This window comes from Lytechinus pictus, chromosome 19 (genome assembly GCF_037042905.1).
Source record: "Lytechinus pictus isolate F3 Inbred chromosome 19, Lp3.0, whole genome shotgun sequence".
Lineage (NCBI taxonomy): Eukaryota > Metazoa > Echinodermata > Echinoidea > Temnopleuroida > Toxopneustidae > Lytechinus > Lytechinus pictus.
In genome coordinates, this window is record NC_087263.1 from 4,789,553 (window position 1) to 4,803,907 (window position 14,355).

The following is a 14,355-nucleotide window of genomic DNA, read 5'->3' on the forward strand; positions in this document are numbered from 1 at the left end:
GCACGTAACTGTTGTGTGAAATCACGGACCAATAGGTCCATGGTGAAATCAAGCGAAATTGTAAAAGTCATCTCTTTTTTATTTTACATCCGACTTTGAAAAAAAAAATTCAGTGTTATTGGATTTTTCTCTTTTTATTCAAATCAATTTTTTTTTGTCTTGGGTGGACCTCTGCATGTCCTATATGGCTGTTTTATATTACAGCATCAGTTTTTTTTTTTTTTTTAGATTTTAAAATAAAGCCATATTTAATTATATATTCATTTAATTTTTATTATGTTGATTTGATATATTTATTATTTAATTAGCGTATATCTATAATTTGCTTTTAAGTATTTTTTAGTCGTTCATTGATCATCCACCCATCAATCCATTCATTCGTTCATCCATCCATTCGATCACTCGATCTTCGCTCGATTCGATCATATTCATTCATTCATTACTCATTCATTCATTCATTATTTATTAATTCATTCATGCATTCATCAATTGATATACACCCATATCCATTAATTAAGATCGTTTGTTCGATCATTCATTCATTTATTCATTCATAATTCATTCATTCACTCATGCATTAAATTCACTCATTCATTTATTCATCCATCCATCCATCATCCATATATCCATTGATTCATTAATTAATTTCCGCGATCTCTGCTATCTGCTTGTCTGGATCGAAATCGGAAGAGTTTAATGTTACATGTAATTGTAAGCAGTATTTTCTTAATTTTGTTAGATATTGGTGGTCATATAATCAGCGGGATCATCACATAAAACTCCAATGTATTATATTTCTGTTGCTTTATTATCAATTCTATTTCTCCGTCTATTTTGCACTGATTCTTGTGATAAACTTCGATATTGTGAATCCCGCAAATCCCAGGAATTCCATATTACTGAAACCGGGATTTAGCTCCTGTGTGATTCAAGTAATAGTATCACAGAATTGGGATATCGCAATTCGATGTGTGCATTACAATTTCGTGCATGGATTATATTGATGCCTTCTATTGTGTGTATGTATTTGGAATGAGGCTGTGCAGAGCCAGGCCCAGAGTATGGTGTATAATATGAATGATGATGAAGTTGAACACCAGGACCAGGCCCACACATCTCATATTTAATATAGATCTACTCAATAAACAATCCTTGATTGTTCTCTGTTATAATCATTTTTTACGTAAAAACAGAGATCGAAAAATGAAAATTTTCTTGCAATTTTATTTTCCACCAATACAATAGAGGACATACACAAAAATATGCCCGAAATTCAAGTTTTTGAGCGCGCTGGTAAATCCAAAAATGATTCCCTGGTTACTAATAATGAAAAATAAATTGTAACTATTAAGTCTGTGCTGTGTACTGCATTGGCATACCATATAGATCTACAGAGTACAGTACAACCCAGGGAGCCCAGGAGTCGTCCGTGTAATACAAGGCAGACATGGGTACTCGTTGTTGTTGTTGGGTACTCTCCAAAATGGGGTCGCAATAGCACCCCAAATAAAAGGGGGAAAAATAAATTATGCACTTACCTCGATTATATGGATGAAGGTCTATCGTGACACAATCCTGACATCGAGGCACAAACTGCAATAACTGCACATTAAAAAAAAAAGGAAAAGTTAGACCTCCATGTTGCGTTCATTCTCGGTATAGATCAGCCATTTTGTTTTCAATTTTGAAAGGAGAACAAACGAGACAGAACTTTTCCTTTTTTTGAGGGTCCAGTTTTGTGCCTCGGATGTCGGGATTCTGTGTCATGATAGACCTTCATCCATATAATCGAGGTAAGTGCATAATTTATTTTCCCCCCCTTTCATTTGGGGTGCTATTGCGACCCCATTCTACCCCATTTTTGCGGAGTATCCTCTGCCTAATAATATTACACGGACGAGTCCTGGGCTCCGGCCCACGAGCTCCCTGGGTTACAGTACATGTAGACTCCCCACAGGCAGGGGGGTTAAAGTGAGCAAGTGACCAGGCCCAGAACCAGAACACATCCACATGCTACATTGAGGCATGGTCAAACTTGATCTAGATCAAAATAGGCTCTAGAAATAAATGAAAATTTTTAATTATATTAATTTGTATGATGCCTAAAGCCTCAAAGGCTTGAAAAGGGATTACATGTTTGTCAAGGGATTTGTGGACATATTTAAAGGGGAATCCAGCCTTGGCCATAAAATGTTGTGTTGGGAAGGAGAAAAATAAATTAAACAGAATGGTGAAAGTTTGAAAGAAATCGGACAAGCAATAAGAAAGTTATAGCTGCTTTAAAATTGAGATCACTAAGACTATGTAGATTTCAAATTGGCAACTGGGTAAGAAAATTATGACAAGGGGCAAGGACAACTTTCCCATAGGCCATGTACTTTATTATCAGGGATCTCCCCTGGGGCAGTAATCTAAATATAACCCAGGTAGTATATTGTTTTATGTCCTCATGAAACAAAAATATAATTTGAAATAAAACTTTTGGGAAAAATGACATTTTAGCCATAATATGAATTGGAGTACATGGAAGAGTAGTCCTTGCCTTACATCACTATGACATCCCATATGCAGCCAATTTGAAGTCTCCATGGCCATACTGATTACCAATATTTACAACTTTAAAATATTCATAACTTTCTTGTTGTTTGTCCAATATTGTTCAAAGTTTCACCTATCAACTTGTCTGATTTTTCTTTTCCTTATAAAAACAAGTTTTTATTTGGGTTGGATTCCCTTTTAAGATTTTTCCTTAAACCATCTATCATGATCTTTTTTCGTCAATCCATCAGTTAGTGTGCCTCTTTATTTTTGTTTTTTAGAAACAGGGCACAACCATCTTAAATGTCATGTCCACCCCAGAAAATTGTTGATTTGAATAAATAGAGAAAAATCAAACTAGCATAACACTGAAAAATTCATCAAAATCGGATGTAAAATAAGAAAGTAATGACATTTTAAAGTTTCGTTTATTTTTCACAAAACATTGATATGCACAACTCGGTGACATGCAAATGAGACAGTTGATGATGTCCCTCACTCACTGTTTCTTTTGTTTTTTATTGTTTGAATAATATAATCTTTCATCTTTTACAGATTTGACAATAAGGACCGACTTGACTGAACCATACATGTATAGTATTGAACAATGCTTATTCCACATGTTCAGGGAGATCATACATCATTGTTTCACTTGACAATCAGGAGAAAATTAGAATATTTCATATTTCATACAATAAAATACTAAAGAAATAGTGAGTGGATGACGTCATCAGTCTCATTTGCATACCGATCAGGACGTGCATATAACTGTTTTATGAAACTAAGCAAAACTTTAAAATGTCATAACTTTCTTATTTTAATTACATCCGATTTTGATGAAATTTTCAGTGTTATGTTTGTTGAATTTTTCTCTTTTTATTCAAATCAATATTTTGTTGAGGTGGACTTGTCCTTTAACAATTTGTTAATAATAATAATATTCCTTATATTTTACCCATTAAATTTATACAGGTCAGATATTGCAGCTTGATATAATCATCTCCAGCGTTCACTCAAAGCACAATGTATTTCATTATGTGAGGAGGCAGTGGTCGACTTCTGCTTTTCTGTGAAAAGGGAGACCCTCCTTCATATCGTGAATGCGTCTCTGGCTAGGATGGAAGGCACTCCAGATGCAGGGTCAAAGATCAAAGATGAGAGGTCAGACGAAGATGAGATCACGATAGTTGAAGATGCAGATGAAGCACAGGAGAATGGAAGTGGAAAGACAAGCGAGGGTGCCTTAGCTAAGAAGAAGGTATGTTTCCCTTCTCACTGCAGTTCCTCCTCCCCTTTCCCCAATAGTAGAATCCCCAAGGGTGAAAAATTTTCTTCAATATATCAACTACTAGTATCTTATAGATTTGAGAAGTGGAGGTTAAGATGAGGGCGCTTTAAGGTTGGGTTGCACCAAAATCAAACCCCCCCCCCAGATTGGAACGATTCTGCCCGAATACGGCCTGATTCGGATGGTTTTGGTTAATTCAAATGTTCCTGAATCCCTCCCGAAATTTCTCGCATTCGCGGAGGGAGAACAGAATACTCCTGAAACCACCTGAGTATGTGTATTCAGATGAATTTGCAGCTGATTCGGTTCCGGTGTATCCCTGGCTTTAGCGGAGATGAAGGTACATTCTCCTTTCTGCTGCAGATCCCTCACCCCACATCTGCAACACGTAGTTCTAAAATCACTTTGATCATTTTTTTTATGCAGGATGCTGTATATGTAGACCAGGAAGGGAGCTAGATATGATTTTGATGCCAATGTTTATTTATCTTACTTGAGCGTGACAATGGGTGATTTCAAGTTTGGTGTTCGGTGTTGGTGTTGGTGTTGAAAGCACAATTTGGATTGCGTTTCCTAACTCAAAAACCTATTCTAAGTTTACAAAATGATAAAGATAAAAATATTAACAGCTCAACACTAATAGTTAGTGACTTTTCAGGACAAATTTTGTTTTAAGTTTGGTGCTATGCTCATGCAAAAATTGACAAAACATCAACACCAAAAGGTCAACATTGAACTTGAAATCACCTAATAAAGTTTGAATATCTGAATATCTAGACTAGAGTTCCAATATCTTCGAGTACAACATGGAGTCTGTCCTACATGTAGATGAAGATAAGTAGATGTATATGTACATTCCATGAATGCAATATTTAGATAGTCACTTAAATCATTGTAGTATTACCAAGTGTAATAATGCCAGTGTTTATGCATTTTTTAATGAAGGATGCTGTACTAGACCAGGACGGGAGCCAGAGTTCTAATGTCTTTGAGTACAATATGCAGTCTGTCCTACATGTAGATGAAGATATGTCTCCAATAGAATCCAGACAAGGTATTTTTTAAGAGATACAAAAGTCAATTCAAAGATATTATTTAGATGAATGTTACATTAATGATTTGGATGAGAAGAGAAAAACAATTACCGGTATTGTGAAATGGAATATGCTGAAACATTTGTTTGTATAATATAATTCATGATATTTTACTTCTGTAAATATTTAAGTTTTCTTTTATTGTAAATAAAATTGGCCATTGGGGTGGAATTATAGAAAAAATGTTTAATGTTTAATCCATGATTGAATTTAATATTAATGAATTCTTGACAAAGAAATATCAAGAGCAGTATATGATACCATTTGAACTCACCCAACTGGGAACATTTTTCAACTGGGAATTCGCTGAATTCTTTCAATTTTGTAAATTGTTTTTGTTTTCTTGTTAGTCTCACAGCCGATACGGTATTCTCCAAAAGCACTGACACACTTAAATTAAAACTAAACATGCAAAACCTACAACAAAACAAAACAGAGTAATAATACTCCCACTCTCATCAGCCCTGAGTTACCCTTCCTGGTGGAGGACTTCAGGGAATGGAACTACAAGGTACAAGGTATTCATAAGTTAGAAAAAAAATTGCCAAATTGTATGGAAAATTGCTTTGGACAGATCAATTGTGTTGCCAATTTGGGGGACTTTAGTGATTATTTTCCGTTAAATTTGTTTCAGATATAGAATAAAAAAGTGAAGAAATTAGAAGGGGCGCTGTACTAGTAAGCCTTCCCTATTAAAAAAAAAAAGTGTTTTGGACAGGTGTTTGGTATCATTTTCGGGGCTCTGTAATAAAGGTTACTTTCCCCTTATTGTTTCACTGAATTATTGATTTTTTATCTTTCTTTTTTCAACCAGACTCTCATGGCACCAATGTAGACTCAGATTTCCAGGCATCCATGGACCAGGGCCTGGACCAAGGGGGTTGGTCCTGGAACAAGGAATCAGAGGTGAGATGAGATAGGGGTTTATAAGCAGGGGGTGTCTCACAAAGATTTAAGTATGACTTAGAGTCGCACTTAAATGCCTAGTTGCGTGCGTTATAAATGGCATGGCGGCATTGGTCCGATTAAGCCAAGAGGACGCGCACTACTGCATATTGAAAATGATCGGTAAGATTGCACATTCTTTCTTTGTATTACTCTAAGTCATACTTTAATCTTTGTGAAACACCCCCCCCCCCCCCATTTCCCATGTAGCAATATGATGAGAAAGTCAGTATTTTTTTACTGAATTTGACATTGATTTTTAAAATTTTATCTTTCACAAACGGAAGAAATTTCACTCAAAGGTGAGTTTTCTCCCCGGTTTTTTTTTTTTTAAGGATTTTCTGCATTTATTGGAATAATATACAAAACAAATTTACAATGTGTGAGACATAATCATAGTATGGCATAAAGTACATATAACCAAGTGACAATCTTATAGTGACTGGAGAAAGACATAAATACAATATAGAAAAAAAAAGGGGAAAATGCAGAGGCAAACTATATAACCAAATATACAGTATGCTTGAAGCATAGCAGCCAAAATACAATATATTATTTTTATTTTTAAAGTATTAGTAATCAAAACTTATTTTGTTGACATTAATGGTTGTTATTAAGTTATATAGTATGTAATTTTTTTTAACTTTTGTAATGTTGTTCATTTGTTGATATCATGTGTACTTTTTACGTTTTTTACGTTTTGTGAATTTGCCAATTCAGCTGTTACAAGCTGCAATCATATGTTTAATAAATTTTTAATCTTGCATTTATCCTATTTTACATTGTAAGTTTGGATGATTAATTAATGATTTATTCTCACTTGAACTCAGACAGAATGAATGCTAACTTTCATGATTTTATTAACTTTCCTCATAGCATGAATCACATTTTTGAAAACTTGGTTTGAAATCAACCTTTTTATGTTATACAGCACACCTCCCTTGTATATTTTTCCCCATGTCTTATTATGTCACGGATATAAACTTACTGACATTTATTCAGAATTCATATATGAATATTGTTTTAAAAAACAGTAGTGATGCATAAATGAGAATTATGAGTGTTTTCATAATTTTCCCAATTTTCTCCTCAATCTGTAATTATGACAATATTTCCCTTTACTCTGCAGTATTGAAATATTTTATAAATGCCTTCACCTGACCCAACATTAAAAAAACATTTCATTAGCTTTGAGTAAAATGGTCTTTTTGCAGCAGTGAGAGTGATGCTCTTCAATGTATATCCTTTCTTCCAAAGATCATCCAACCAGATATGAGTGGCACCCCCCGTAACTTCTATTTCGAGTGTGAAATCTGTCACAAACGGCTGTCCTGTAAGTCTAATCTAGGTCGCCATATGAAGGAGCAGCACAGCACCGTGAAGCATGCCTACTCTTGCCTCCAGTGCTTGGCGGAGTTCAGACGAAGGTGCGACCTGAAGGCTCATTATGCGAAGCGCCACCCGGACGATCTCTATGAGGCCGACACTATCCCCTACCAAGCCTCCAGATTTGCTACTTGCTTTACAGATCAGCAGTCTCCTGCAGACTTCCAGGAAATGATCCAAGTACAAAGACAGGATCAAGAGAACTTGCAGTCATCTATGATTGTTGTGACACCGAATGTCAATCCTTTTGACCATCATGCTTCAATAACCAGTCAAGATACGTTCACACAGGATATAAGACCACCAAACTCAGAAACCGACTTCTTGTACCAAGCGCGAAGAAGTCAAGCTTGTTTAGACAGTGGAGCGGTCCAGAGAACTCCTGATCCTGCTGTGTTAGGAATAGACAATGCTATGACTAGACTTGGAAGAAGTGCGACTCAGGGTCAGAGGAATAGTGGCTTTTCAATTTGCAATAGTCCAGTCAACCAAATGGCTACCACTGTCGTCTCTGACAGACCATCACCAAGACAAATAGGTGGCAAAAATACTGAAAGTGGTGCAGGACATGTGCAAGTGCCACCTGGTAAAAGACATTGCTCTGACAGCACTCAAAGTGCAGTTCCATCTGAGACTCATGTCCAAATTGTCAATGTGGTCGGTGCAGGTGACCTAGAAGGTAGACATGGCCATAATACAGGCAATGATCGTGAGGGTAAAAGGAATAACACTGGTCAAGGAGCACTATTACAAGTACTGGAGCACAGGTTTCCACATGACATGCCACAGTGTCCAGAACTTGTTGATCAACCTAGAACATCAAATATTAAAGCACAAAACAAACGGAATACACCTGCGATGCTTAATACTGTTAATAAGAATTTAAGCATAGGTTCACAAAATAAAGGAGATGATAGTGTGAATGATATACGTTCTGAAAATTGGAATAGAAAATGCTCTCTTAGAAAAAATGATATTCCCTCTACCCTGAAGCAGAAACATGGCAAGAGATTAAAAAGAGGTCGATACCAAATTGATGTTAATGATCAGCATCATAGAATGCTACTGGGTACTATATCCAAGTCAAGAACTTTACGCAAGAAAAGGAATTTGTATGTGAAATGTAAGCAATATGTGGCTGCTTATGAGAAAAGAAAGCACAATGCATCAGAAGAGAGTTGTACTTCAATGCAGACACCTGCAGCTGTGCAGACAATGTTGATGACACAAGGAACGAAATCTGCAGTTCTTGGTAGTCCCTCAAATTTGTCTTCTGATAGTCGGTGTAATGTCTCTCAGGTACGACAGACCACCAGGACCAGAGGAACTGCAATGGATACTACTAACGAAAACACTGCAGATGAAAGCAAACAGGAAACTTGTGCAACACAAACTGACCTGTCATTGGACAATGATCAGAGAGAATGGACAGATACAACTCATCGTGAGACGAAAAGGCAACAGAGAGTCGCAGGTCGCTGCCCTGAAACTGCCTCTTCTTCTGAAACTTCACTTCCTGTCTTGCTGGACTATTTTGGTCCTCGGCTGACTGAATATGAGGAACGTTCTATCGTTGAAGACTTTGGAGCAGATGGAACGCTGACCCAGCGTACAACTACAGAAAGAAAGTACAAACTGGAGCCAGGGGAAGGAAGGTCTATTGTCAAAACTGAAATAGGATGAGGCACCTTGTTACAAAGTGTAAGGGCGAAGTGTAGCCATATTCTTAGAAAATATACCAACATGTGAATCCTTTGAGCTCTTGTTTGCATTGACTCAAAGTAAAACCAGACTAAGCACCGTTCTCACACAAACATTTTTCTTCTTCTCTGTTTCAAGGTTCCACATGGCTCAAGAGAGATTGTGCCAGCATCGAAAGGATCGGCCAAAGTGCGTAGGTTCCAATGTGGCATCTGCGGGACCAACTTCACTCTCCTCAAGAACGCCAAGAGACACTATCGATGTCAGCACCTGAATTACTTCTACTGGTGCAAGTATTGTCCCAGGGGAAAGGAGACGAGGAGGTACACACGAAGAGAGTTCCTTGAGGACCATTTCCTTTCTTATCATCCAGATATTATGTGCGAAGTTGAGGAAGTGGGTAAATCTTGTCCCACTGATGAATATAATATCATATGCGTAGACATCTATGAAGATGAGGTTGAAGAAGATGATGTAGGTGTCGATGTAGTCACGACAACAGATACTATACCCCGAGGAACATCTACACTTGAACAAGCTTCTTCTAGAGGGGTATTCGAAGGTTCAGTTCTCTTGCATAATGCAGAGCAGAGAGATAATGTGAGATCCGAGACAGATACTAGAGGCAACTATATAAATCTTGCCGATTACCATGGCTTCGCAAATGATTCACATCATTCAAATGGTTCAGGGGCAGTTGCTGCAGGTTCTTCTCAGAAGCGAATGCAAGGGACGTCCCTGGTGAACCAACAGAGTAACAAAGTAAGAAGGGTTGAGAATGAGAGAAATATCAATGTAGACTGTGATATGCCATATCCTGAAGGAGTACTTCATGAGCGAGATATTTCACAAGGAGCCAATAGGTGGGTGTCTCCCGTTGGTCAGAGTCACCAGTCTCAGGTGAATTTAAGCGTTCCAAATCAAAGTGCCTCGACTAGTTCAAGGAGTCTCGGTCAGTTTCCCAGGCAAGATGGATCTTATGTTAGCCATCCAATGCTCCATGCGCAATCTGCAAACACTCATGATTGCCTCGTCATTGGCAGTGCAATCACACCATTGGAAAAAGACACTTTGACACCTTCCCCTCCATCAGTCCGACCTTCTAGCAAGCATACATCTCCTCAAATACCCAGTTCCAGTACGCGGCCACCTTCAGGCCAGTCTGTAATGCAGAACATGCAACAACCAAAGAGAAAGAACCACCTCTTGCCTAATCAACGCCAGCTTACCAGTTTAGGACCTGAAGCAGGAAGAACCATGAATGAAGATGGGAATGTTGTAATTTCGAGTAGTGATGCATCATGGCGCAAGCAGCAGAGAGAGGCATCACAAAGACGGCAACGCTCCAAGGAAGTTGTTGTCATCGAAGGAGATGCCCCTGTCACAACTGCTCTCTCCTGCAAAGAAATCTTTGAGAAATACCATGATAGCATCGGCAAGTACAGCAAGGAGATCGATTTCAAGTATGACTCGAGCGGGCGAGTGGTTAGACGAAAAGTTATCAAACACACGTTTGTTTTTAGCAACTCGCAGATGCCGGTATCACTAGCAGAATCAAAAGAAACTCGAGCGGGAGATAGAAGTGCCTCTAGGTAAGAGGATAGAAGCTAAGAGGTGCAAGAAAATGAAACTTTGCCAGTTATGCTTGATGTGATTACAATTATGAATTTACAATTTTGTATCATCAGGACAACAACAGATTTGTGCCTCAGATATAAAAGGGAAACAGAAAAGGAGAATTAGGGATCGGATTACAGGGTGCTAAACAAATCCACTAAGTGCTTGCTTGCTTAGTGTAACTCTCAAAAGACAATAAAAATTAAATGTGGGCCTCTCTAAATTGATTGAAATTAGTTCATACTAAGTCTATACATTTTGCACCTTTTATAGCATTTTTTTTTATAGGGCAATGATGACAGACAAATCTAGTTTATACTTTGATTGATTGCTACTCTGCTTAATGCCATTCCGTCTGGTGCTTATTTGATCTCGTTGCATGTGGTTTAATTCTTTTTTTTTTGTCTGTAAAACGTTTTTGTCAACAAGTATAACTCTAAATTCATTGGAATCACCACATTGCAAATTCAACCATTGTCTACCAAATTCTTGAAAACCCAAAGGTTTTTTTTTATAGAGATTAATTGGTTTCAGAAAGCAATTGCTTCAAAATCTTTATTTTCCTTCATTTACATTTCTAGTTTATGTACCAGTTGGTGTTGCCCTCTTCATGTATTGCAAACTTGATCTAAGACAACAACACAACTTCCTCTTTGTAATTGTAGATAAACACGATACCAAATTATTGTTAAGCAACTTTCGGAGAATTAAATGTGTCAATTTGACTGTATGATCATGAGATGCATCATTATTGCAACAAATGATTGAAGTTTGAACCAAAGGGAAATAAGTAAGAAGAATTGGTTTACCCATAATGGTGTTAGACAATATTGGAATAGATCAACTAATATATGATCAAGAGACTCAACCTGGGGCACATCCAGGGTCCCTTTGCATAACTTTGCCATGCAATGGTAACTTGTATGGAATCCTTGATTCTGATTGGCTGTTGGTCAGTGTTACTATGGTTTTTGTAATTGAATGGCAAAGTTACCATAATGGTTTTTGCCATTGGATGGCAAAGTTACCATAATAGTAACTTTATGCAACAGATCCCTCGAGTAGTAGACCATACCTTGGTAAAATGTAATTTTCCGTAAAGTAGCAAAATATGTGACTCTCATTTGCACAGATACCAATGCCAATGCAGTAGCATGATTGTTAACCAGTCGTGTTGTATCTTGTAGCAAGATTGTTTTTCTATGATTTTTGTCCCTGGAAAATGAGAAAAAAAAATTGTGAAATATGAGAACATCAACAACTCATATTTTGTTATTAATATTAGATGTCATGACATGGCTTTATAATTGTAATATCACAATATATGTACATGTAGTTATACAGTGCGTCCCAGAAAAATGGAAATCGGGATTCTCATGTCTTCTTTCTTCAAAGACAAATGAATTATGATATTTACATCATCATGCAATTCAATTATTCCTCTATATTATGTTGAATTGATACCTAATATGAGACAAACACTTCAAGCATTAATGAGAAAGAGGAGTTTGAAAACATAATGTCAAAATCAGGTTGCCCATGAAAATTGAAGATTTGTTCGTGATACGACGACCGTGCTTATTCGATGATTGGCTCATTAGCATTCTCTCTCTGATCCTTGAAATCAGAGTGGATTCAGATTCACGTGAGTTTCTGCGCAAATTGTTACAGATATGCCTCAATATTTATTGTTTGTAATCTGCCATGGTTGAATTATTTGCTAAGCTGTTGGTCTCAAATTAAAGATGAGATTCCACTCTTGCCATGAGTATCAAATTTATAGTAAAAACATTTAATTGTGAAATGTATCTCTGAATAGGTTTCCTTTTTTGTAGGACGCACTGTATCATGGTGATGAAATTTATAGTAAGGGCTGTGCAACTTAAAATTTTCTGGAAAAGGCATTGTGTTAGATTGTTTAATACCATCCCATACAGCATCAATGAATAATGTTGCCTACCAAATTGATTAGCATTCATTGTCATAAAAGATAAGTTCTCAACTAAGTTCTGTTCAGTCCAGTACACAAAGGACTTTTTGTGTAACAGTCTTTTAAATTGTGGAGCAAATTGCTATGTTATACCAGGAGAACTATTCCCTGCAACATGTAAATGTCATTCATGACTATTGGAGTGTTCTAAGTATTTCAGTATTTTGAATATTGTCGTAATCGTAAGTATTTTTGTCCTTAAAAACAAGGTATTGTATGGTGTACTTATTTGCACTTGAGCAGGCATGCTTCTTGAATGAGATATGTGTAAAATACTGCACAGTTTTATGTGCATGCAATGTGCCTTAAATGTACGGTTTCAGTTTTTGCAACTGAGAATGATTTGTTACAATCATGTGTATATCTACATGTATGTATTGCAATGTGGGTTTGCAGGGCATTAGAAAAAAAATCAAAATAAGTATCATAATTCAAGATTTTCCTTGGCCATATTTGTGCAATATGGAGTAATGTCCAGGGGAGTGTACACAGTCCATAAGGTAGTCGATTACTTTGAAGCAGTGCCAATGTGCATAAACTTCATATATTTTCTGCAAAATAACCAATACCATGGGCTTCAGCCTCCCCCCTCTTTTTTTCAGTAATCATGCACAAAAATGTGAAAATAATAAAATCCCTACCCCCCTTCAAATCTGTTCTGTGGCCCCTGAATACGATGATGCATTTCATATTAATAACATTGCAACTGGGAATTGTCTGATTTTATTAAAGTCATATATATTTTTTTTGTGACCCCCCCCCCCCCCCGGGAAGATTATGAGTCCAACAAGTGGAGAATAATCTAAGTTTTGCAACTCTTTTAGAAATGTAAGCGTGTTTAAGGAAGCACAAAGAGAAGAAATAGAACTATGAAAATATCGCATCACATATGAAATACAGTAAATTCTGCAAAATCAACCTTCTATTATTTAAGTCAAATAATTGCCCAAATCAAAGCGTTTTACATTATTTACCTTTAGTAAGTTGAATTTCTTCATATTAGTCAAACAGATCTGTGGTTCCAAGAGATGTGACTTTTTTTCTTTTATTGGTTGTGAAACTTTTTTGGGGGGCAAGTCCAGTGCCCCCCCCCCCCCCACGCACAAAACATGTACTGTATGCTAGTGCCACCATTCCAATTTATTTCTAGATTATTTATGTCCTAAAACAGCTTGTGGTTCAAGAGATTGAACTTGAGGCAGACTTGGCATGTATCATGCCTAGTCCAAATCTTGAAAACAAGCATGACTGTTGTGTGATAAAATGAAATAAAATTACCTTTTCGGTTGATACAAACCCTGAAACTCTCTAAAAGGACCCATTGCATAAAACTTCTTATAATAACAAATTTGCAATGACAGTTTAAATCTATTGAAATCATTCATTTTGATTGGCTGATACTAGAGTTGTTAGAGAAACTGTGCATTTGTTATTAAAACAAAGTCTTTATTACACAGGATGTTTTTTTTTATTTTTTATTTACTGCTGTCTATGAATATAAGATAATTGCCTTTTTCTTTTTTACATATATGTGTAATTTCATGCATGTGTAATTACATGTATGTGTAATTACATGTATTTGTAATTACACATATGTGTAATTACATGTATGTGTAATACATATATGTCTAAATACATGTATGTGTAAAATTTACATATATGTGGAATTACATGTATGGTATGTGTAATTTATATTATTGGACAATGCAGAGCATGCTTTATTTTTACAGTCACTTGTCTATGAACAAATTTTCCTCCTATTAAAAACTGAAAAATATAAATGTATAAAATGTCTT

At 36.5% G+C, this 14,355-nt stretch overlaps 1 protein-coding gene across 3 annotated transcripts; it reads left to right on the forward strand.

Moving 5' to 3' along the window:
• The first annotated feature begins 472 nt into the window (after nt 1-472).
• LOC129283144 (uncharacterized) lies at nt 473-14,340 on the forward strand. 3 transcript variants are annotated; one of them, XM_064113797.1, is made up of 6 exons: nt 629-711; nt 3,511-3,796; nt 4,772-4,880; nt 5,735-5,826; nt 7,123-8,952; nt 9,091-12,963. In XM_064113797.1, the coding sequence occupies exons 2-5, from the start codon at nt 3,656-3,658 to the stop codon at nt 8,932-8,934; spliced, it is 2,154 nt and encodes a 717-aa protein (XP_063969867.1). In that variant the 5' UTR covers nt 629-711; nt 3,511-3,655; the 3' UTR covers nt 8,935-8,952; nt 9,091-12,963. The 3 variants fall into 3 exon arrangements, with proteins under 3 accessions (XP_063969868.1, XP_063969867.1, XP_063969866.1); XM_064113798.1 differs by lacking the exon at nt 7,123-8,952 and having other exon boundaries at nt 473-711; nt 9,091-14,340; XM_064113796.1 differs by having other exon boundaries at nt 632-711; nt 7,123-14,340.
• Nucleotides 14,341-14,355: the final 15 nt, after the last annotated feature.